Genomic DNA, 23,687 nt, shown 5'->3' with positions numbered 1-23,687 from the left:
TAGATCAAAAAAGGGCAGCTTCACTTCTTTTTCCTCTAAGCAGGGTAGGCAGAGGGGACCTAGTGTTTAGATATTCCGGTCCTGACTTTCGCTATTCGCCTTGCTTGCTTGCTTGCTTTATTTTGTTAGCAGAGAGAGAAAGTGTTAATAAATAATTCCCTCGAGCGTGGATTAAACTCACAACCCATTTACAGTCGGACTCACGTCAGTATTAATCAGGTACTCTGTCTATAAGTAATAAAGGAGTTACATCATTGAGGAAGGCCTGGTTCTCGCTGTTGGCGGAGCGTGCGAGGGGCGCCGGCGAGGGTGGCGCGGGCGCGGCGTGGCGTATGAGAGGCGAGCGCTGCACGAGGCCGCGCGCGCCCTGCGAGAACGGACCGAACGTCGCCAGCGGCGCACTCGCGCTCGGGCCAGGCGGCGGCTCTGCTGGTTTCACTTGCTTGCCTGGTTAATAAAAATTATACAATGCCTTAAAAAACGTTGATGAATGAAATGTTGATTCTTTCTCTTAATACGACCGTTCTTGTAAGAATATCAAGTTTATGTTGTTAAAACATTATTTTGTCGCTGTGCATCAATTTGCAAACAAATTGGCGACGGGTTCAGCTGTTTTCATTTGTAAAATATTGTCTAAAACACTTTTCCATCCTAATATACGTTTTTCTTTATACGACCGTTCTATAAAGTATATATATGAGTTATTTTTTAAGCTAATGAAACAGAAAGAAATGGATCAAAAATGACAATTCGAGAATTCCTAGATTTTAATATACTCATTGATAAAAATGAGTCAGGTAGATAAAGTGCTGGCTACCAAATTAGACTGAGGTAAATATATATAAGTTAATTTAGACAGTGCACCTTTTGAACCAAAGAAGTCGCTGAACATACTAGACGTAGAAGCTGCGAGGCCGTTCAAATCGGAGCTGATATTGGAGAAAAAATCACGGTGAGTTGTCGCAAGGAGGTTTGTGGTTTGAAGCGCAGTCGAATCCCGCCTTGCGGTGGGTGCTGGTCCTTCTTGGCTCTCACCCTTTCAGAGAAAATATAACTTTATTCTATTATATCAACTATAGAAGAATAATAAATAGTTATTGGTTTTACTAATAATGAGCCTTCATTATCATCATTATTTTTTTATTAATAGTGAACTTTCATTACCTTTAATAGTCCCTTTTTCGCTGCTACTTCCTTAGCACTTTTGGTAAAGTCTCCAAATGTAGACTTCCCAACGTATGTAAGGTCTTCTAGTGTATTTTTACTGACAGCAGTAGCAGTTTTGCTAGCTTCCAAAGCAGATTTTGAAGCTTCTTGAACGCTCTTAGATGCCTCTTCTGCAGCTTTCTTAGCATGTAAAGTGAGCTGTAAATTGCGAAATATTTGTTATATAATATTATTGTAGTCTTAGTATTTATTACTAAGAAGTGAATTTCTTAAACAAATATCCACTTATCGAGTGGCTAAAGGTATATTGCGAAATACTTATGTATGATATAGTGGATTGAAAACTGAACTATTTACCATTACAGCCATATGTATATTTATGTATACTTATGTCATTTAGTGCATTACACATTAGGTGCATTTTTAGTGTCGTTATATCTACCATGAACATGAATAGTGCCTGAATAGTACTATGTATTTTATGTTACAAAAACTAATTTCTAATTTCTACAGTGTTTACGTGAAATACTCGCATTTTGTATATTACCTACATATGAAATTATTTAACAATATTACTTACAGCTGTAAATATACGTATCTGATAATAGGTAGATAAATACTAAGGCAACATTTGTAAATTCTATGTGTGATTTGAATTGAAGAAATCTATTTTAATACAGTATACACAGCGTCAAACACTAGCTGATACCTTGTCGAAAGGTGCAAAAAGGTTCTTATCTTCTCCTTGTGCTACTTTTCCTTTCTTCAAGTTATGTTATCATAAAATAAATCAAAATATTATAATATGAAAAAAGAGATTAGAAAACATATACATTCAAAAACAAAATATTGTCTTTAAACAATAAACAAAATAAAATGAATATCAAAGATATTGTTATATATACTCGTAAGCACTTAGGCATACCTTGTCCATATGAGCCAGTAATCCCTCTTGACTACTTTGCCTCGTTGTTTCTCTTACTAATTCTTTTGCTTGAGCCGCAAATTGTTCTAATAGAGACGTCTGTGATGCTTGTCTTGACACTCCGGTGTTAGAGCTCTTTAAGTATTTTTAAAAATGTCATTAAAATAGTAAATTTATATTTTTAAAGAAATAAGTTCAGTATCAAGGCTTTATTTTTTAATTTTTAATTTTAGATTATATTTTAGATTGCTAAAGTTATTATACCCTTGGCCGTGACTGAGTCTGGGCGTGTGCGGGCCCGCGTTGGTCGCTGTCATGAGGCGTGCGCGGGCGTCGCGACGCTATAGTAGCTGGAGTAGTGGTGGAGTTCGAATCTGATTCACGACCTAGGCTGCCGCTATCTGTATCCTGAATTCATTAAACATGGATGTTTAATTGTTTGAAGTTTATTTAATTAGCATCTGATTGTAAATGCAACTTGGCGGTATAGATTATTTTCATTTTATCTCACTGTTAACAAAACAAAGCGCAGAGATGAATTCAACCACACAACTCGGAATTTCTCCAAAATTATTTATTTGTACTTACGCTCTTTTTGACAGGAGCTGATTGGTCAGCGGCGCGTTCAGGCTCCATAGCACCAGGCACGTCGTCGTCTGATAGGTCACTGTGCTCCGAACTGGAGGCCGATGGAGAAGGCGATGTAGACGCTCTTCCCTCTTTACGCTCTTCTTCTTCTTCCCCAAACATGAGGGATGATGGTGGGCTATACACCTAAAAGTAATTACTTTTTTTAATGAATTAAAATAAATAAAAATATACTCACATATAAAAAACCTATATAATAACGTAATTAATGTTGATGAAGATCCAAATTTCTTCCATTTACCTCCTGTTTTGCAAAACCAAGCCAAAAGAAATCTATCTAGGCAAATAATTTATGCAATAATTTCTTTTAATAACATCACATAAGGTTAAAATTACCAGTAAAAATTTGCAATCGGTATATTTATAGAGCTGCCGCATAAATCAATTTTCTCTAGTCTTGAGACCTTTGTTAAATGCCATCAGAAAAAGTTCATAACGTTGAACAACTTTCCTCAAGGCGGTATATTCCTAAAACTACGTTTTTATTATCTATTATATTGTTATATTAATAAAAAAAATCATATTTATCAAAATAGAACGCTTACTACTTACAGTCTTTGGATCTAAAGATGATGATAACGTCATTGGCACTTGTACTACAGCGTTGTACGTCTCACCGATTACATGTTGATGAACATTTCCTCCTGAAATTATTAATTAATAAATAAAAATAACAGTATACTGTAAAATTATAATAAAATGTTTTAAATAAATGTGTTGCCTGGTGATAAATCTGAAGAAGCCATCTCTGAGACAAAATCACTTAAAGAAGAATACGACGAACTCGTACTTTCTGCAGCTTCTGAATCGGATCCGCTTTCATCTAAAAGAAAATAAATGAATATATTTTATCAATATATTAAATAATATTTAAGACATGGTACAGGACTGCCAGTTAATTCTGAGTGTATAAGTATAGCAAGAATTATGGTATTCTCAGTTATACTGTGTTTTAAATATACCTATATCTTAAATATGAATAATAAAGTAAGATAGAACTGAAAAGAGATATACCAGTTGGTTGATTTTCCTGTCTTTGCAATTGTCTTAAAGCGCCATTTAACGAGCTGCCATCATCCCAAACTGCAAATCGGATTGGTTGGAGTTGATCAGCAAACCACTTGGGCTTGTCACCGATTTGACGAGGATCAAATACTCCGGTTTGGACTCTTAGAAATGCTACGTTACAAGGTGTTAACGACCATTCGGCTAAGAATTCAACTGCCTGTAAAGAGTGAATAGGCTTGTCATGCATGTTTTCATGTTCCTTTTATTTTTTATTAATATTAATTTTTATATATTATGATATATTTATATATGTATAAATGTTATCTTAAGGCTAAAAAGCATGCGTCTATATGTATGTAAAATCATTATTAACTTACTTGTGTTCTAGCAAATTTATTTAAAAACGATGAAGTTCTGGGCCGCGATCGAAGAAAACTGTTTATTTGAAATGCAACAACAGGTCTGGGATATAAGCGCAATGTGCGAGTGTGTTCCATAAAGTTTGCCAAAATATTTTGCGAGTTGAAGAAACGAACCTAAAATTACATACATTATAATAGTTAATAAAAATATTTCAATAAAGTCAAAACAAGTAATTACTTAAACGTAAATAGAATAACTGAAACTTCTTATAATCATCATAAAAAAATCACCATAGCCACTCTTGTAGCGATGTCTACAGAGTCCACGTCATTTCCATATATCAGCGGATTGAAGGGTTGCGACGGGGAATTCCCGTGTGAGTGCGGGGAGTGCGGAGACGAGGCGAGCGATAGCCGCTGCGTGTGCGCACTGCCGACCGACACGCGCCTGCTTTCCGGCGTACTGTGGGAACCGGAACCTTCTCGAAAGCTGGCTGGTTGTACTCTACAAATTTAGAACAAAATCGTTTCTTATATCGATTAACTACGAATTTAGAACCAGATTTTATTTTATCTTAATCATGGTAGTAGTTCTTCTACATATTATATAAAACAAGGCGCCACCATTTAGAACACAAGAAAAATGGACTGATTTTCATAATTTTCAATTTTTTCAATGAGTCTTCCTAACTCAAAATTAAATTGATTTTATTTACGATTAAGGCCAATCGTGGCGCAGGGCCACAACCGTGCGACTGCAAACACTACAGGTTGTGGGTTCGATTCCCACTCGAGAAAATGAAATATTCCATATCTTCATTTTCTGGCCCAGGGCCAGAAGCAAGCCCAGCTTTCAGTTCCACCACTGAACACGCAATACCTTCAGAATTTAGCGGAAAATGGGGACGAGGATCGTAATGGGAACGGAATATCTTAACACCAAGTTCCCAGGTTCCCTCTGCCTTCCCTGCTATTAGCGGAATGCAGCGCAAATTAAAAAAACAAGGCACATTTCAAATTTGATCTTACTTTAGCGTAGCACCGCCTACGCTGTCTCGTCTAGATGGTAGCAGAGGTGCTGATGCTTGTTCCGCAGAGCTTGTCGTTAAACTGTTTAATGCCTGTTTAACAAGTGAATGTACAGATCAATACAATTCAAGTGACTATTTGAAATATTTTGTAAGTAAATAGCTCGCTAACCAACATATTTTATTTAAAAATAAAAGTTGTTTTTAAAAAGTATTGACCAACGAAGAGTTTTTGCGTCTGTGAGTAGTTTGTTGAATGTTTCCGAGCCAAGACTATAAGAACATAGTATTTAATAATTAGTATTTATCATTATATGCATAATATAATATTATATACACATATACATATATAATTAATGCATAAATACACAATATAATGGATATGTTTAGATAAATATTTAATTAATAGGTACGTATGCCAAACATTTAAGCTTCTACGATCATTCCTCTAAGACTAAGCCTTATTTAGTATTTATTTCCTTTGAGTACACCGTTTTTTTTTAAGAATTATAAAAAATTAATATGAAAATTAACCAACCAAAATAAAAATTCACTGATTGATTAAAATTTGATTGACTCCTTGTAACTAAAGTGTAGTATAAGGACGTATATTGTATTTATAATTAATAATATAACCAACATCGGTTCATTTTGTTTCTTCTAGTTCGATTATTTTCAATAGAAACTCCAACATTCCTCCATTAAAACGTCTATTTTTCTTAATTATCAATTAATTTATATGATGTATATTTCATATATATTCATGTAGTGATTGGTTGTCACTTAGCATATACTTAAGTACACTTAGCATATACTTAAAATATATGTATAATAGTACCTAAATTTTACACTAGTATTTAAAAAAAAATGCTGAGAATACAAATTTGTTATATTACATATATAAGAGTATACCTAAATACTTCAATGCTAGAAAGAGCAGACAATAATCAATGCGTAACTCCCACGTAACGCGAAAAAATCGATATTGCACAACACATGCTGACGTTAGGTAGCTTATCTGAACATGCGGAATCATAATGAGGGCCTCATTACGTACACTTTTTTTTACTTATAACAGTATACTGCTTTACTGTAGATTTTATCACTTTAAAATATTAAATATATTCTTATTTATATTCCCTATTACTTAATTCAAGCTATACAACCCACATTTTGATTCATTATATTGGTAATAATCACAACATTTTAAAATTATAACAAGCATAAACAAAATTGCGCTTCGTGGGTGTCCGCCATATTTACATTTTATATTTAATAATTATAACATAGCTTATACACAAACAACTCTACATGCTTAATGCAAACTAAGACGTTGACTGAAACTGTGTGAAGCTTTAGGTGCTATTATATTATAAATATTTATTTTAAAGGTTACTGACAAAATAGAAAAGGAAAATCTAAGTTTATATACAATATGCTAACACATATTTCAGTCAATTTTTTCTTATATGCCCCCTCTTAGATATATGATATGATTTGTATGTGAAGTTTCCGGATACATTTTTATTAGAGTTATGGTTCGAATTAGAATTTTGTCTAGTGTATCTTCTAAAAGGTCGGCACATCTTATTATAAATCTGGCACAAAACTGTCAAAATGTTTATGTGATTAAATATCAAATGGTGCAATGTAAAAAGAATATATATTTACACCAGTTCCAGCGGTTCCCATGAGTTGCATTGCCTAGCGAAGTAGGGAAAAAGTGAGTAGAATGTTAGTGAAACTGAAAGTATTAAGAAGGGTAAACTTCCATTTAGGCTTAGTGTCAAAGGTAAAAGGTCAGGTATGATAAAATAGAAGAATATTTAATTCATCGAACGTTCCTCATATCGTAATATGTTAAAAAATAATATTATTTTACCAAGTTATAATTACTATCTTAAATACGCGGTATATTGATGAAAATGACATTACGTACGTTCGATAAATTATAAATACTTAAATAAATAAATATTACAATCATGTAAGTTAGAGAAATATTCAGGGAGCATATTTGAGTTATTCTAATACTTGCGTAAGAAAAAGTATTGAAAAACAAAACAGCTGACACACTTGCTTAGCACACGAATAAAATGCGCTCACGAATTTGCGTGTAAAAAAGAAAATTAAGTGACATTAAACATTTTTAGTTATCCATATTATGTTTTTTTTTATTTCTCATACCTGCTTAAGGTGATTTTTCAATACTGAACTCTCCGGTTCGGGGAGCGGAGGCAGCTCTTGATCGTTACCAGTGGGGCTTGTTAGTTTCGTGGCGTCCAAATCTACTAACCAAATATCGTCAGGCAATCTGAAAAACATTATTATACCCATAGTAATTATCCATTTTTGATTGAATAGTTCATTATGTTAATAAGGCTAAAACAGAAAATAAGTTATCAAAAAATTGTCTTACTTGAAATTTTTCTTATACGTAAGAAAAGTAGCGGGTATCCCAATAAGGAATGGAGTAGGAGCTAGTAGCAGTTGTTCAGCACAGCTCATACAGCTCGGTAGAAGTGGTATAGCTGGGAACATGTACTCCAACGGATAGAGCATCGCCACCAACGCCATCACGGACATGGAGAGTGCGTTGTAGTCACGTGACTGTACCACCACTTTGTTCTCCAACATGATCAGTGTTAGTACTTTTAAACACGTGTCGACACCTGTTAAATGCATACATATTTTACATTTATCTATTGAAACTTTTGAAAATGCTAAAAAAAAAGAAATATTTAACAAGCAGATTCTTTGTAATTATTTGAAAATATTTCCATTAATAAAACTATGAGTTGCACAATAGTGACACGTTACGTACCTAGTAGTTCCAATGGTAAATGTAGTGGAAAATCAACAAGAGTAAATCGTGTGTGGTCTGGTAAAGCAAACACTAAAGGTGCATGGGCTGTAGGCGACAAAACTTCAAGTTCCAGCCTAGTCTTGCCTGGCACCGGCACTGGGGCGGAGAGTAGTCGAAGTATCCATGTCTCGATTTCCTTTACGTCGTGAACTACGATAGTTGGGGTATTGTCGTACGCTTGTCCAGTTAGTACAGACCATACTGTATCTCTAAAGAAAAATACATATGTATTTTTTTTTCAATTTCATTATTAAGCCTTTTATTATCTACATTCCTTATACCTTTAATTATTTCATATTCTAATATTTCGTATAAAAAAAATTTACTATGCCGAGCAAATATAAAAAAATACTTCCACTTGAAAAGATTTTGTGTATAGATTCTAATATAACCCATTTTTTTGTTACACCCAAGTAAAAAAGACACGCTTATATTATCCCAAGGACTATTTCAGTGCGTGGGTTTCAATAGGATGCGATAACATGTCTACTAATTATAATATTACTAAACTAATATCATTAGGTACTTTTGATATGTTAAAAACCTTACATAAGTTTGATTTTACGACAATTATAAAGTTCGGTATATATATAGATTGACATTTAAAAAAACGCAGGAAAGGTAAAAATAAAAATAGTATTGACTTACAATAAAACTTACCTAAATATTTGTCTAGACGCGCCCACGCGTCGCGGACTGGAAGACTCATTACAGGCATCTATTAATTTTTTAAGGATAAAGAGGCACTCTCGGAATGTTGAAAAAAAAGGGTGATGTGATAAAAGGCATATCGAAGTCAGTGAATGGTTCCGCACACGCTGTGAAAAAACAACATTTACGATATATTACACAATGGTATATTTTGTTTTTTTATAAAATTCATAATAATTTTGTCTTGTTTTTAGCTTTGCTCTCTATCCCGCTGCACGTAGCAGGGTAAGCAAAGGGAACGAAGATTTCGAGTGTTAAAACACTTCGTTCCGTTGAGTGGAGGAAATCAACGCTGGGCTTTGCCTCTTTCTAGAACGAGAAAATGGAAATATTAAATATTTTATTTTTTCAAGTGGGAATCGAACCTAAAACCCGTCAATTTATTAAAGTAAATAAGGAGCCTAATATTATAAATTTAAGAATATTACCAATGTCTACAAACGGCTAATATATAATTGAAGGAAAGACAAACACAACAAAGCGTGTCATTAAGTTTCGCCACACAATACGTTTCGTGCACTTAATACGTATAACGTATTAAGTAGTTCGAAATTTTGATAAAAATTGGGGAACAGAGTGATTTAACACTACTCTCCCTTTGCCTACCCGAAAGAAAAAGCAAACATATACATAATTATAGATATTCGATTGGTAGCATACTTGTCGTTTCCTCGTGGCCCTGGGGCTGGGCGAGTGCGAGCCCCCGCTCTCGGAGTCGGGCGGCGCGGGCGCGAGGCGTGGCGCCACGCTGCAATCGCGCTCCGAGTCACTCGGCGCTACGTTGCTGCTCCTATAGTCACTGAAACATTCGTTTTGCATTACATTTTATATACTTTTTAACTAAAGGCTTAATTTATCAATTAATGTTTTATTATATTTTAGTAAAAAATTAAAATTCTATTATATTGAATACTTCGACTACAATAATAAATGATTTTGTAACTAATACCACTGATATAACAGCAAGTAAATAGATACTTTAAAGTCGGGTTCTTATCTTATATTTTTATAAATAAAATAGAAGTAATTAATGTTCACCTGGAGAAGGCAGAATCGGAACTTCTTTCCATAGATTTACGCCAGGATTCTCTACGCAACACGCTGCGCTCACGAGGTCCCGGCGCAGGAGCTCGTTCGACAGCGCGATAAAAATTAATACAAATTCCATAACGTGTTTTACCTATTCAAAATGAATCAACATCAATATCAACACCTCATAGATATTTGCAAATGAAGTATGCAATATTTAATTTAATACACGATAGTGGATACATAAGAACAATGCACGAGGTTTAAGCTGAGCTTTGCATTTGTGTGAGTGTTCATACATATATACTATCTATACTAATATAATAAAGCGAAAGAGTTTGTTTGTTTGTTTGTTTGTTTGTTTGTTTGAACGCTAAGATCTCTGGATCTACTGGATCGATTTACTTTGTTTTTGTTTTGTATGAAAGCTGCATTCTTCAGAAGTGCTATAGAGTATATAATATTACATTACACATATATACTAATAAATTAAAATACTTTCTAATTTGACATTCAATTTATTCTGCCATGTTAATAACAACCGTCGTCGCTACGCGACCGCGTTCGTTACCGCGTCATTTTGATATTCATCCTTATGAAAATAAATATAATAGTCACTTTTAGCATTTCATCTAGATTGAAATTATATTTCTATAGAAATTATATTCTTATATTTCAAGCAGGCGTAGCCGCGTCCGGGTCCGCTAGTACAGTATAAGTGTAAGGTCACTTGGTTGGTCTAACTTGCTTTTTGACAAGCGGCCTAGACCTCGTGTACTGATAGCAACGTCAAATATTTAATTCTTAATATTTATTTTTGTAGTTGATTTATTAAAAGTGAAAGATAAAGGCACTACCACTATATCATGGACACAACACTGTTCTTTATGCTCTAATGGAATTATTAGTCTGAAATATTCAGGATAGAAGAATTAATATACGTTGGATATTTTTTTATTAAAGTCTATAGACATCAAAATTTTAGTTTCAAAGGGATTTTTATGGCTCTACTTTTGTAATCACAAAAAACACTAGCCAAAAGGTCAGCTTAAACCTCTCAAATCCTCTTAAATCAAATATAAACATTAATAAGAAGAAACGCAACTTTCTCTGTGTAAATTTAAGGAATAATATCATAAAGAATTAAACGAAGCTGTCATTGAATAAGCTGTAATGCAACAGTTGTTGTTGTTGAGGTTCAGTAACAAACATCCAAACATATAAAGTATAGAATATATGATATTAACAGCATAACAAAAATACCTGAATCTTTATCCGTAAGCGTAAAAACAAATGATGTAGTGTCCCTTGTCGTAATGTGTGCGACTTGTCGCCTGGGGCCCACCGACACGCAGCCCTCTGGCTGGCAAAAGTAGACCATATCCAACGGCAAAGGAAAATCATCATGATTTGTTAATGGATATCGTCGGAGCAGTTCTGGCGCCTAACAGGAGAAATCAGTTACAAAAGTGTACTTACATAATAATATAATACGATAATAAGCTTATTAATAGTACATATAATACTTTACAATATGACATTCCATACCTGTACTGGAGCCAACCCTTTGCCTGACGTGTAAGGCTTAGCCCCAACTATAGTTAAATAATCCACCAGCCGTGGACATAAGTGTTGCTTTTGAATATCCATATTATTGATATGCCCGACCCAGTATATTTCGATTCTCTATACATGGGCTCATCTACACCCATTATATTGTACAATAATATTGCTTGTCATTATTATCACTTGGCGACATATCTAAAAATATTAAGTATATCATTAAAATAATATATACTTAATAATAAATAGTACATACATAAATATTCACATCCTACAGAAACAGGCAGCATTACACTCCTCCACCATAATTAATAAAGTTCTTGGAGATACCGTTTTCGCAACGCAACCACAGCAATCATCAATAGCGGACACGTAATCATTATCCATTCACACACAAATTCCTATACTTCTGAAATTAAACCCACAATTGACACTAATTTAACAGATTATTTACTAACTTAACAAGGGGGGGGGGGGGGGGGGCGGTGTTTGTAAGAATATAGTGAATGCCTTTTTTCCTGAGGGTCTCGGGACGGGGCATTTATTAAAACCTACTGAATCCGTTGAGAATCTGGTCAGTTGAGAAACCAATTACTTAATAATAATATATAAAAAAAACTATGGTTATGAGACGTAACAATAAACATAGCTCCGATTTTAACCGCCACATTGCAAACAGGGTCTGTCTGTAAATATAGTGGTTGTGGGTTCGATTCCTACTCGGACAGATGATTATAGGTACGTACCGGTACCGATAACGCTATATATTTGGTTTTCTTTCACTCTCCGCTTTGGTGAGACAATGCTCGCCGTTGAGTTTCGTCATTCAACTTAACATGTCTTGGAAATTGGCAAAAGAGTGTTTTAACACTGGATGCCCAGTGTCGATCCTGCTACATGCGGGAAAAGCGGAAAAAGTTAATTCATAAAAAATATTATTAAAATGTTGAATATTATTTAAATAATATTAATTACTTAAGTCATCGGAGTTTTGGAAACGAAATACAAAAGAATCCTTCAAAAGCAATATCAACTGTGTTCCTACATTTTAATTATAACTCAGTTTTATTTCTTAAATTAAATTGGCAAAAATTTACTCAATTTACTTTAGAAAACTTTGTGTATTATGTACGGAAGCCATCAAAGTAAAAAGTATGATGCATGACGAGCACAAATCATAGCCAATTTATTACTTCATTCATATTTGAATTTGATTCTAATAATAATTCGTGGGAAAATGCACGTAATTATTTTTGTTCATATTAATGGAAAGCAATTAGGTTCGTAGCGTAGACTAGTTATACGTATAATGACGTTTCCCGGTCGGTTTCCCTTGACCTATTTACCGGTACGACCTAATTTTATAACAACTCGCCCATACCACTGGGAATCTCAGCTATTGTTATATGTATTTTATGAACTATAAACCTCTTAAGGATAAATAGATAAAGTCCGGCAGCTGCTATTAACTTTAGCTTGTCACCTACGCTGTAATATAAACGATTTCTTGGGTATTATGGATTGTGGATACGAAATGACAATTAGAGGATTTAGAGGCAAAGGCCGGCAAAAGCCTAAGCCCTAAATATTTTAAATTTATTTACCCTAAATATATGTGGATTTATGTATGTGGATATAAATATATGTCCCGAGTGGACTTTAAAAGTTTAAACCGCATTTACAGTCTGCCGTAGTCACACCGGACTACAGCGCATAAAATGTCCTTTATCATATCTATATCGATATCTTCAACATAGTCAGCTATTATTATCATCGACGTCAGAATTGCGTTACTTAAACTCATAACGTCACCACTTACGTACGTACATAGATGGTTAAAAATTAAAAATATTCATATTTAGTTTTAGGAATTTATACTTTAAACGATTAATGCATATGAAAAATTAAAGTTCCACTATTGTTAGAATTCTATTACTTAAGTGGTAAATAAGTATATCATTTTTTTTTCCTTATCTTCGCAAATTCAAACAACCGAAATTTTTTCTATTTACATAAAATATAGAATTTTTCTTCAAAATATGCGACCTCTGAGAAGTAGAGTTTGACGGTTTCGTCAAACTATAGGTACTTACTTCTTAGTTCCCAGGCGTTTGAATTATCGAAAAGGACTCGGAAAGGCGATAGTCTTATATAATAATAAAAATGTCGGATAAATATAGAATATTATTCAAAAGGCTAAACTGTATACGCCTAAATATAACTTAATGTCGATTTAATAGAAGCTTTTGATTATGATACACGTTTTCGTTAACAGATAAACATATTTGAAAATTGAGGTCAACTTGGCACATAGATTAAACACAGTGAGTATCGTATATTACGGAGGCATGATTGATTTTAAATTATTTTAGCCTCCCCACTCCGATAAACAAACAAAAAGCGGTAATGACTTATTAGTCATTCAATGAAAGCGGGTCACCCGTTTAATAAAATATAATAAAGAAAATAAAGTAATAAAACCGTTTAAAAAAGGAAAGTCCGCTGCCAAAATGATTTTGCAGCAGCAATTCGTTTGTATAATAAAATCCATAATAAGATTTGAACCTAACGTTTTATTGAAAGTATTAGTAGCAGTATAAGTATTACCCATCATTCCGTAGATATTTTATATTATTTTCCTACAAACGACATATAAAAAGTGACGACAACAGACGAGCAATTAAACTGTCGAGAAAATTAGATATTTTCTAAATGCTAACGGCCACCCGCAGGTTTATGAGTAACATCGTAAAGTGAAATAAAGGCAGCTCTTGCTATAAAAATATATACGATCTCTTTTATTAAACTTTTTAAATTAATGAACTATATAAGTTTCTAATACCTATAAAATAATCCGTAATCGTTTAACAAACTCAGACAAAAGTATTTTAATGAGAATGCATTGAATTTTAAGATAAAAAATACTAGACAAAAGGACAAGTTTTATAACAAGCTTAAACTTAAGCCAAAATATAAGTAAAGAATTGAAAATAGAAAACGAACGGTAGCTGTAATGTAAATATATCAGTATGTAAATTTTGCTCCAGTTCACTAATTGCCACCAGCATGTGAGATAGTAAATGTGAATTGCCATTAAGTGTAGATAGTTCAAAATATGATAGTAAAGAAAAATAAGAATAGAAACAATTAACAATAAAGAAGAATAGATACTCTGCTTGAATTAAAAGATTACTTGTATAAGAAAGGCTTTATGGCGCAGAGGTGAAAGCGCATAAACACGACGCTTGTGGATTCGTTCATAAATTAATTGAAAAACTCATTTTCTTCAGTAAGAATCGACCTACAAGCGCTTGTGAAGGTATTTCATTTATATATAATTTTACATTATAAAAAAATACTTAGATGCTATAACAAATAAATATAAGGAAGCTTAAAATTCTAATAGCGAAAAAAATAAAAATATTTTGTTGATTTAATCAAAAACATTATTTAAACCCATAAAAAAGACCGTTTACACACCAGATTTGTTCACTTATTTATTTTGACTTTGGCTAGGTCATGGGTATATGACGTGCTCTTGCATCAGAGTCTAGACAAAGTAAACTTTTCGAGTAAGCTGCTGTCGAAAATGTAGTCTAAATTACCAAATAATTTTTAATTATAATAGAAGCAACAATACAGGCTTCACATAAATGAAGTATTCTAAATTATAAAATGTAATACGTAGCAAACTTACTTATATTTTTGTTAAATATTGTATTTGTGAACCTAACTTAAAGCTAGTACTTACTACTACTATCTGAAAAGCATATATATACTTCTCAACGTTATGTCATATTAAACCGTAGCGGTATGCGTAGAACTGAAAATATATTTCGAAACTGATAACTTTGAATTTTGCAACTTAATTAACCTCTAGATGAATAAAGTCTGAAATAAGTTACGTCATATAGACGACGAAGTAGCGAAAGTGACGTACCAGCATCAATTTAGAAGGCTTCTGGAACAAAAATCTTTATGCTGTAAACTAACATTACGTTAAATTAAAATATATAATAAAGTTGTACTCACCTTTATATTTAAAAGAGCGGTCGCATATTCCTATATTAATCGTCCATCGCACTCAAATGCGTTATTTGTGAAATATGAATTAAATTTGAGTGCGGGGTGCCGCGTAGTGCATGTCGCGGGAGCGCGGGTGCGAGTGGTGACAAGTCACAAGTGCCATGCGCGGCCGCCCACGCTCGATACAGCCGCCCGCCGCGTTGCGCCCTCGGACAGTGTAGCCTCTACTCCAGACCTTCACTCGCTGCGAGTAACAGTATCGATGATTTATTATATATACTAACCATAGAATATAATTGTGTATTGATTTCGTAGTAACTTTAAACTGACTTCACGCTGTACCGGCATAGCAGATTAGGCAGAGGGAATCTTGTGTTAAGACATTCTGTTTTCCATTTTCCGCCGAATTCTGGTGTTGAGTGGCGGAACTCAACGTCGCGCTTTACCTCGACACTAGAGCGCAGACGTGAATACATACATTTAAATAAATATTTTATTGCTTCCAGTGGGAATCGAACTCAATCACGCTTAGTCACACACTTGTGTTTCTGCTGCACGACTGACCTTTTTGCTTTAGAACTTTCCTTTTCATATTGAATCAGACAAAAACACTACCTATTGTATATATTTTTTTAAACTTACAAATAACATTAGACGTCCTTGTTCTTATACAAACACTATTAAAATAAATTAGAATGAGTTCTTGTTCTAGTCCTCAATCGTATCATATAATTTATAAGCTTTTTTCATTTTCACACATAACATTTACCATTCTCTGTTTTAACGTTTTACGGGTTCGATCATCGATGTCTCCGATTAAGTGAAGTGTTAAGTTACGCCACTCAGTAATTAGTATGTCCAATTTAAGAGACTGTACGGTAGAGACCAAATATAGAAAAGAAAAATAGAGATGATTTTAAGGAGAACTTTAGCTTTGAAGAGTAAAGCTGTTCATGTAAAGTTTTTTTTATTTTACAAGGATGATTTTTTGTTAGGAAAATTTAGGCACTATTCCTACGCCCATGAGAACTGAGTGTGTTAACCCTTAACACTAGGCTCTTTCGCTATATGCGAAACAACGACAACTCTAAATTAAAGATCCTGAATCCTGCTCAAATTTTGCAAGAAAAAATGCAACTGGATAAATATTTTGATTTAGCTTAATTCTATGGTTCACGAGACCGTCACTTCTTATAGTAACGCTCGTTTTAAGCTATTTTATTAGATTTTATTTCATTGTAAATAATGATTCAATTAAAACACTCGGACATAATAAATTATTTATTTTATAAATTACTAGATATAAATATAAAAATGATGTAAATTTTATAAAATTGTTTATAATTATTTTCCAGAATCTTCTTTAAGAGATACAGTTCTATTGAAGACCATCTGTAAGGAAATTCATTAACATAAAATGTCATAGTAAATAGATTAATTTTTAACAAAAAGAAAAACCGACCTCAACAAACTAAATAGTAAAAAATAATTTTACAAAGATTTTATAATATTAAGTCTGCGCCAAGCAAAAGAAACAGTCGTTGTAATTTGATATTGCAGAAACTTATCCAAACATTCACCAAACTATCCTTGAAGTGTATCCTTTCAAATAAAAAAAGCGCACATACCGAATGCAAATTTAAGAAGACATCATCCGAACTTTTCTGAGGTAACAATCATAATTTTATTTTAAGAATACTGTTACATACAAATACATAAAATAGAATGTTTTATTTATGCATTATTTTTAATCTAAAGTACTGTTTCCGAGAGATCAGCAGCGGAGTATTTTTTTAACTCGTCCTTTGGGAAATGCATCCTTCCATTTTATACTATCCTTTGCAACACTTGTCCAATTTAGTCCTTTTAAAAAAATATTAACAAAATAAATTGATAAATTTGTCAACATACCAAATTGGAAGTTGTATCAGGATCAACGGAGAAGAATCCGATTCTCTCGAATTGAAACTTGTCGTACACTTTAGCACCGGCCAGAGACTTGTCGGCTAAGGCACGCATAGATTTAAGAGTATCAGTGCGACAGTCGGAGAGAAAACCGTTTGGAACTTCTGAAGGATCTTCGGGATTCTTATGTTTGAACCTATTTACATTTAAATACCTATTACTTTACTTAAAATAAATATTATTATATTTTTTTCAGCTTCACGCCGGATCCTATATATAGCAGGGCAGAGGGTACCCCGCGTTAAGACACTCCGTTCCTCACTTTCCGCCGAAGTTTGAATGGCGGAATTCAATGTCGCGCTTTGATTAATTCCCAGAGCGAGGAAAATGGAAATTCAATGAAAAGAATTATTATTACAGTCACACGTTATATCATTGCGCCACACGATTTCCATATAATTATGGAATAATTATTATACTCAAACATAAAAATCAATTTAAATCATCTTTGGTTCTTTATTAGTTTTTATTAAGAGATTTTTTTTTAAAACACACAGAAATAATTTGTACACTAAATATATTTAACCACATAAATACTTACAATGCTTCATACAGTCGTACTTCAACATGAATTGGCTGTGAAACCCAATGTATGAATGCTTTTGGTTTCTCTGCCTTTTCGGTTGATTCTGCTGTACATTCCAGTTCAACCACTTGCCCTGAATTATCTTTTATAACTTTTGATACCTAAAATATTTACATCATTTGATTATAAATACAAAGGCTTTCAAACTCGTTTTTATTAGTGTCACATTCATATGAATATGTCAATCAATCGATGTAAGATTTCTGACCATTTGATACAGATACAAATACTTTTTAGGAAGATCAACTTTTTTTACCGTATTTTATAATTAGTTTGCAAAATTATAAAATTAGATCCAGCTTATAATTCACTGTTCACCAATTTTCGAGTTATTGCTTCTTGAATTCAATGCCTATTTTGTTTTATTACCAAAGTGAGGAATTGAAAATAGTTGGTAACACCGAGCCGGATACAAACCCATAACTGTCGCATTTACAGTTAGATAATGCTGTGCCTACACGACACGATGATGACTTCATTAAAATTTATTTAAATAACTAAACAGATACTTGCCTTTAAAACATATCCAGCATGTCGCAAGCCCACAGACTGATTAGGCGTTAGACGTCGGTACCCTTTTTCAGGTTGTTCTTTAAAATCATTTGATTCTATATATAGAATTTTATCATAAACTACATTATGAGAACTCTTTTCCGGTTCACTTGGAAAATCCGGTACTTTCACTGTTATGGGATCCTTACTAGGGAAATTGGTGATTGTTATTTTTAATGGTTCTAGAACAACCATGACCCTGTAAAAAATAACGCACTTATAGAAAATTTGTAAACAATTGTTTTATTATTTATGACTTACAATATATCATGTGTTTTTTTTCTAAGGCAATATTTAATATCTTTCATACAAAAATCTAATTGCTAACATAGTACTGCTACTCCTGCAAAACGATCAATATTATTTTATAATGAGAACAAAAGGGGTTGAATTAAGCCCCATGAGGAAATATTCCCAAGGGATGCCTCAATAGAAGACACAAGTTTATTTCGGCACTGGTCAGCGTTTTCCCGAGAAAGTCCTGCACGGCCGAAGGGGCTACTGTGGTATCATCTGTGGCATAGCAATGAATATTGAATCTACTACTACGGACATGTAATCGGAGCAGGAAGCTGGCAATTGACTGGCATTAAATTTTGGGAAGCCCATAAGCTGGAGGTGCAAGGAGTGACCCGTTCCACACTCGATCGAAGACTTTCGCCATGTTCAGACTAAGTGCCACATCACCTCCCTGGGACATACCTAGGAGCGCTAAGATTGAGTGCGTCACGCACGGCTGCGTCCAACAGGGCGGGGTCGACGGCACCCAGCGCGCCCGTGACGCCGAGCGCCGCGCAAAAGGCGGTGACCGCCGGCGCCGGCACGCCGCGTCGCCTCAGCGCCGTTAGTGTGAAAAGCCGTGGATCATCCCAGTCTGGAACATTTTTTAAAATATAGTGTTAAACCCATTTTAGATTCTCCACTACACCTCTCACAAAAGTACCAGCAAGTAATAGAGGTTGCAAAAAGTTTATGCTTACATCAAATAATAAATTCTGAAATATCATAAATTCTGCCTGCTGCTGTGCCATGAGACACTTGCAAAGATTTTTGGATGAGAAATTAATAATAATTAATTAATTATACCATTTACTATTCCTTCTTCAATGAGTTTGGCAATTTTTCGTTTGGAAACCACAGTGTAGTTTACGTTCAATCTACCATACTCCCACTGCACTGGACAATATATGTCTAGAGCATTGCAAAGCCAGTAATAGGACGATCTGGAATTAAAAACCATTATTAGTAGAAAATCTACATGCATGCAGTTCGGTTGACTTTTGGCAGTCTTGAAGTTAGCTGTGCTGCGCAGGTTTGATTTTAGGACTTTTCTTACTATTTGCTTTTATTATTTTATTTTCGAATGAACAATGCACCAAAATTGATAATACCTAACTTCAGTTTGCAGCTCATTGACCTTACTGTTATGAAAGAGAATTTTTTAAACTGATAACGATAAAAATGTTGCCTATATTTTAAATATATTCTATTGCAACTATTTAATGTGTTAATTTCTATAATGTGCTTCGGATATGTATCAAAATATTAACAGGATATGCACTACAATGATCATTATGGCGCAAGAAAACAGTATATAATAAAGTATTACTGAGAATGATAAATTTTATTTTAAACCTACAATGTCAAATTATTTAAATTATATAAATATAAATTATATAAACTAACGTTAATGGAAAATAAGACATATGAAAAAATAACATACCTCCTTGACTGAAATTCTTTAGTGCATAGAGAGTGTGTGATGTGTTCAATGCTATCACAAAGGCAGTGAGTATAATCATAAGTTGGATAAATACACCATTTGTTTCCAGTACGGTGGTGTGGTTTGAATTTAATCCTATATGCAACTGGATCCTGTTTACCCTCTTCTAAGGTGATCTTCATTCTTAATGTAGCTTCACCTTCATCAATTTTGCCATTTTTCATATCCTACAAGTGATTTCATTTATTGTACCAACTTCGTCCACAAGTTTAAATAAATAATTAGATATAGCTAAGAGTTGTATATGACACAGTCTGAAGTAACTCACCGCAGTGCAAACTCTGACCAGGCAATTCTAACACAAAAAGGTTCAATTTGAACTACTATTTCCTAGGAAGAATATTCACAAACTGTTATTTGTTACTATTATTTTAATAAACTCTATGTTGAAAGCGGTTTGTTTCATATTGTATATAAAGTTAGATATTAATGGACATAACATAAAGTTCATAAAACAAACTATGTATAAAAGAATAAAAGTATCAAACTCTGTGATTTTACTTTACTTTCCTTTACATAAGTATTTAAACTAATATATAAACCAAATTGGTTGTTTTAAAAAAAGTGTAGAGGTGAATATTTTGAAATAAAAAAATACTGAATGTTTTATCAAATAGATTAAAAATTAGTGTTTCCATTAAGTATAATTCAATCCCCCAGTGGAAATTGAGTTTGCAACCATGATCAACCAATTTCACAAACAAACGGTGTACTTTTGTGCCACTACAGTCATCTACAACCTCAATACCACTTATATCACTTACCTCAAATAATTGCAAGCTTTCTTCAATAGGCCTATTTCTCCAAGGGGATGGTGGTGGGTTAAAGCCTTTAATCTCTTCTGACTTTTGGTGACACACATATGCTAAGTCTTTCTTTATTAATTTAACAGCCCATTCATAAAGTTGATCAAAGTAGTCTGATGAATGTGTCACCTTGTATGGTTTGTAGCCTAATAAAATAATATGTATAAATATTAGAGATACTGTCGAAACGAAGTGGTATAAACGGCGAGCTGGCGTCTGACTGTAACCGCAACGGCTGGAGATTCGATTCTGACTTATAGGAATGAATTATTTTTATTTTCTTGCACCTTTGTCACTCAACAAGCAATGTCTTGGAAATTGGTGGAAAGTGGGGAAAAGAGTGTCTTAATACTGGGCCCTGCATCTGTATTTTGTTATGTGACAAAAGAGTTAACAAGAAACATTGTAATAACATTTGTCAATCATCTTTCTACATTATAAATTTCATAAGAAGGATAAAAAAGTACATAACACCTATAAACTACCTACATAAAAATTATATGTGTTCATATTAAGATAAAACATACCAAGCCACTCCACCATATCTTTAATTCCAATAAAGAACTTCTCTTCTTCTTTTTCTGGATTTGTGTCATCATACCTTAAGAAGCACAAACCATCATGTGCAGCTGCATATCCAAAATTAATATTAATGGCTTTAGCATGCCCAATATGGAGGATGCCATTTGGTTCTGGAGGGAATCTAGTTCTAACTTTTCCATTAGTTATTTTTAAATGCTCCTCTAAAAGCTTTTTAGTATTAGGAGTGACTACATAACCATCACTCTTAAAATTTTCTCCGGGAGCATGAAAAGGTAACTTTTTCATTAATTCTGGCATAGATAAAGATCCACTGACTTCTTCACTTGATACAACAGTTTCACATTTGTCACCTGTGGATTTTTTTTTAAACATTAAATTATTTAACATATTTTTTTTTATTAAAGTTTAATTTTTTTAAATTAAAGTTTATATCAACACATATTTACATAATGATTAATGTAAAACATAACAATAGCCTAAACATAACAATTGTGGTGCAATGGAATGACATATAACTACAAACACATATGGTTGTTGTTTCAAACCCAACCCAAATATTGATCACATTGCTCTAGTTAGACAAAGTGCAAAGTTAAATTCTGCCACTCAATATATAGTGTCTTAAATTTGAGGGGAAGAGGAGAAGGGATTGTTTTCACAGCCACATCCTGCTAAAAGCGGGATTCAATGTAATTCTGAAAAAAATAGCAACTTACTTGAGTTTTCTCCTTTTTTAATCTTCTTATTAACCTCAACATTTTTTACTTTTTTTTCAGCCTTAGGGGGAGGTGCTAAATCAGCCTCTGTTTTAGGACCTAATAAATCTAAAATCTGGAAATATTAAAAATAAATTATGAATAATAAGCTTTCCATAGTTAATCCAAAAATTTACAACTAAATTTATATAATAATTAGTCATTCTTTTATAAGCATTCTCTTTCTGCCATAAACATTTGTGTAAATACAATATATATTTCTCTTTAACATTATGAATAAAATAACACAAAGGGAATATTTGTTTTAACAGAAACAATAAATTATAGCTACATAATATAAGTCTTATTACAATACAATTACCTGAACATCAACTTCATTTTTAATTGCTTTTCCATCTGCCCATTTTAAATCTGATCTAACTGCCTGCATAATAATACCTGAATTAAAGCGATATCTTTTTTCTAATAATTCTTGCTTAAATTTCGCCATATGCTTTTCTACAGCTTGCTCCACTTGCTCAGGAGTAACAACTACTCCAACACCACAGGCGCTTTCGAATTCTTTAACATTTATGTTTGTTTCATTAACACAACTTAAAAGATACTCTAAAGCAGCATCAATCCTCAGTGAAGAATCTAGTTTGCCTTCAGCGATATATTTACAGAGAAAGGGTATTTTATAAGAAATTTGTGGCTTTACCTTAGTAGCCAGATGGTAAACCAACAAACCAGCACCACTGGGTAAACTTGAAGGATTAACCTAAAAACAAAATTTGAAATTTTATTCATATATATAAATAATACAGATAAAATTATAATATTAATATATTTTTATTTCTTAACCTCTTGTATAGCGGCAAGCAAAAATTTGGTAACGTTGGCATTTTTTAAAGTTTCCTTTGCTTTTTGCTCACTTAAGCCTAATTGCTTAAACTTTTCTACGTTGTCGTCACAAGACATGTTTATAAAATATATAAACCTATTAATGAAAAAAAAGCACTTTTTTAAATAGACATCTAACTACCGCTGCCTAAATTGAACAATATGTAAATGCGATATGTCATATGTATACATGATGAACTCTCGTTCTGTCATTTTATGACGTCTTACAGATTAACGTGCGACGTTCATTATTGCCTAAATAAATTCCGAACGGTACTACGATAAGTCAAAAATAAAATGTATTTCCTATTATTACTTTAAAGGCAAATTATTATAAATTTATTCCGATGAAAATAATAAATATGAATTAAAATAACATCAAAAGTACTGTCTTAATAGTTATAATAAGGCATTGAAAAACAGTTTTACGAGGCAGCATTTTTTTTAGTGTTGCCTATTTCAATATTTTAACGTTACATTTATTTTTTACGTTTACGTTGAGAGAAGAAACGTTTGCAATTATC

General features: G+C 33.2%; 2 protein-coding genes across 17 annotated transcripts in view; both read right to left on the bottom strand.

The window, feature by feature from the left end:
• The window catches only part of Rab3-GEF (Rab3 GDP-GTP exchange factor), a 29,280-nt gene extending 13,748 nt beyond the window's left edge, over positions 1 to 15,532 (bottom strand). For 5 of the 16 annotated variants that reach the window (XM_085199995.1, XM_085200004.1, XM_085200000.1 and 2 more), the window contains exons 1-23: positions 15,337 to 15,530; positions 11,290 to 11,502; positions 11,005 to 11,185; positions 9,751 to 9,892; positions 9,373 to 9,511; positions 8,662 to 8,819; positions 7,960 to 8,210; positions 7,555 to 7,807; positions 7,323 to 7,449; positions 6,810 to 6,842; positions 5,140 to 5,231; positions 4,402 to 4,615; positions 4,126 to 4,284; positions 3,755 to 3,965; positions 3,462 to 3,563; positions 3,293 to 3,384; positions 2,681 to 2,866; positions 2,357 to 2,500; positions 2,093 to 2,227; positions 1,877 to 1,930; positions 1,165 to 1,365; positions 865 to 1,036; positions 251 to 447 (exon numbers count right to left, since the gene is read on the bottom strand). In XM_085199995.1, coding sequence (XP_085056121.1) covers positions 251 to 447; positions 865 to 1,036; positions 1,165 to 1,365; positions 1,877 to 1,930; positions 2,093 to 2,227; positions 2,357 to 2,500; positions 2,681 to 2,866; positions 3,293 to 3,384; positions 3,462 to 3,563; positions 3,755 to 3,965; positions 4,126 to 4,284; positions 4,402 to 4,615; positions 5,140 to 5,231; positions 6,810 to 6,842; positions 7,323 to 7,449; positions 7,555 to 7,807; positions 7,960 to 8,210; positions 8,662 to 8,819; positions 9,373 to 9,511; positions 9,751 to 9,892; positions 11,005 to 11,185; positions 11,290 to 11,391 — 3,345 coding nt within the window. In that variant the 5' untranslated portion in view covers positions 11,392 to 11,502; positions 15,337 to 15,530. Of the gene's footprint in view, positions 1 to 250; positions 448 to 864; positions 1,037 to 1,164; positions 1,366 to 1,876; positions 1,931 to 2,092; positions 2,228 to 2,356; positions 2,501 to 2,680; positions 2,867 to 3,292; positions 3,385 to 3,461; positions 3,564 to 3,754; positions 3,966 to 4,125; positions 4,285 to 4,401; positions 4,616 to 5,139; positions 5,232 to 6,809; positions 6,843 to 7,322; positions 7,450 to 7,554; positions 7,808 to 7,959; positions 8,211 to 8,661; positions 8,820 to 9,372; positions 9,512 to 9,750; positions 9,893 to 11,004; positions 11,186 to 11,289; positions 11,503 to 15,055; positions 15,128 to 15,244; positions 15,266 to 15,336 lie in introns of all 16 variants that reach the window. The other 11 variants (XM_085199999.1, XM_085200003.1, XM_085200009.1 and 8 more) reach the window with 8 other exon arrangements.
• Positions 15,533 to 16,598: 1,066 nt separating this feature from the next.
• On the bottom strand, positions 16,599 to 23,373 carry GlnRS (Glutaminyl-tRNA synthetase). The gene is made up of 12 exons (XM_085200012.1): positions 23,125 to 23,373; positions 22,643 to 23,041; positions 22,282 to 22,396; positions 21,550 to 21,915; positions 20,981 to 21,168; positions 20,157 to 20,383; positions 19,520 to 19,656; positions 19,136 to 19,307; positions 18,395 to 18,632; positions 17,837 to 17,982; positions 17,242 to 17,431; positions 16,599 to 16,722 (listed from the first exon to the last, which is right to left on the bottom strand). The coding sequence occupies exons 1-12, from the start codon at positions 23,239 to 23,241 to the stop codon at positions 16,675 to 16,677; spliced, it is 2,343 nt and encodes a 780-aa protein (XP_085056138.1). The 5' UTR covers positions 23,242 to 23,373; the 3' UTR covers positions 16,599 to 16,674.
• Positions 23,374 to 23,687: the final 314 nt, after the last annotated feature.

This window comes from Heliconius melpomene, chromosome 17, assembly GCF_056956725.1.
Source record: "Heliconius melpomene rosina isolate 202511_hmr_F chromosome 17, ASM5695672v1, whole genome shotgun sequence".
Taxonomy (NCBI): domain Eukaryota; kingdom Metazoa; phylum Arthropoda; class Insecta; order Lepidoptera; family Nymphalidae; genus Heliconius; species Heliconius melpomene.
The sequence above is the reverse complement of the archived record's forward strand: the minus strand, read 5'-3'. Positions and strand labels throughout refer to the sequence as shown.